General features: G+C 65.9%; 1 protein-coding gene across 1 annotated transcript; it reads left to right on the top strand.

Moving 5' to 3' along the window:
- Positions 1-276: 276 nt before the first annotated feature.
- On the top strand, positions 277-732 carry AURANDRAFT_69056 (hypothetical protein; the record flags this gene model as incomplete). The annotated part of the gene is made up of 1 exon (XM_009044804.1): positions 277-732. A coding segment is annotated over one exon (456 nt), but the record flags the coding sequence as incomplete, so codon positions are not given.
- Between the last annotated feature and the right edge of the window lie 63 nt (positions 733-795).

Below are 795 nucleotides of genomic sequence, written 5' to 3'. Positions count from 1 at the left end.
AAAAAATTCTCAAAAAAAATATTGAAATCACCTAGTAAGGCTAAGTGGCCGTTGAAATAATTGATCACCCATCCCTCGCCATCCCTGGAACCGATGACCGCAAGGGATACCATTTCGAGATCGCCTGGACCTCAGGAGCGTGTAGATATATTCACTTTGCCGCCCCCCGGATCAGATCCGATAATAAATTCGGTCAAATCTAACGTGCACTAGTTAAGCTATCAGTACGACCTTACGGGGTGCTACCACAAGGCGCTCGCGACCTTGCCGTCCGCGATGGTGCGGAGAATTTGCGCCTTTCTGTGCGGCGTCGCAGCCTTCCAGCACCCGCAGCACCGCGGCTATGCGCGCCGCACCATCGTAGTCAAAAACGGCGACGCGCTCGTCGAGTGCGCGCTCGTCCCCGGCGCCGCGGCGAAGGTCGAGGGCTGGCTCGACGGCTGGAGCGCGTCGCCCCTGAGCGACCCGCAGTTCCCCGTCACCGTCGACGCGAGCACCCCGACGATCCGCGTGCGCTACGTGGCCATGCCCGACAACGGCGTCGACGTCGCCTACCGGCCCGCGGGCAGCGACTCGCCGTTCGGCGCGGTCGTCGTCGAGCGCGTCGGCCCGCCGGCCGCGGCGTCCATCAAGGAGCTCGTGCGCGGCGCCGAGGCGCGCGTGGCGAGCTCGCTGCGCGAGGGCCTCGCGGCGGCGTCGCTGTCCGCCGTGGCGACGGCCGCGGCGCCCGAGGTGCTCGTCGGCGAGGAGCCGCGGCGGCGGGCGCTCGACCCGAAGCTCTACGACGGCTCCTAC

Source organism: Aureococcus anophagefferens (assembly GCF_000186865.1).
Source record: "Aureococcus anophagefferens unplaced genomic scaffold AURANscaffold_838, whole genome shotgun sequence".
NCBI classification, from domain to species: Eukaryota; class Pelagophyceae; order Pelagomonadales; family Pelagomonadaceae; genus Aureococcus; species Aureococcus anophagefferens.
This window is presented reverse-complemented; position numbering and strand designations above follow the sequence as displayed.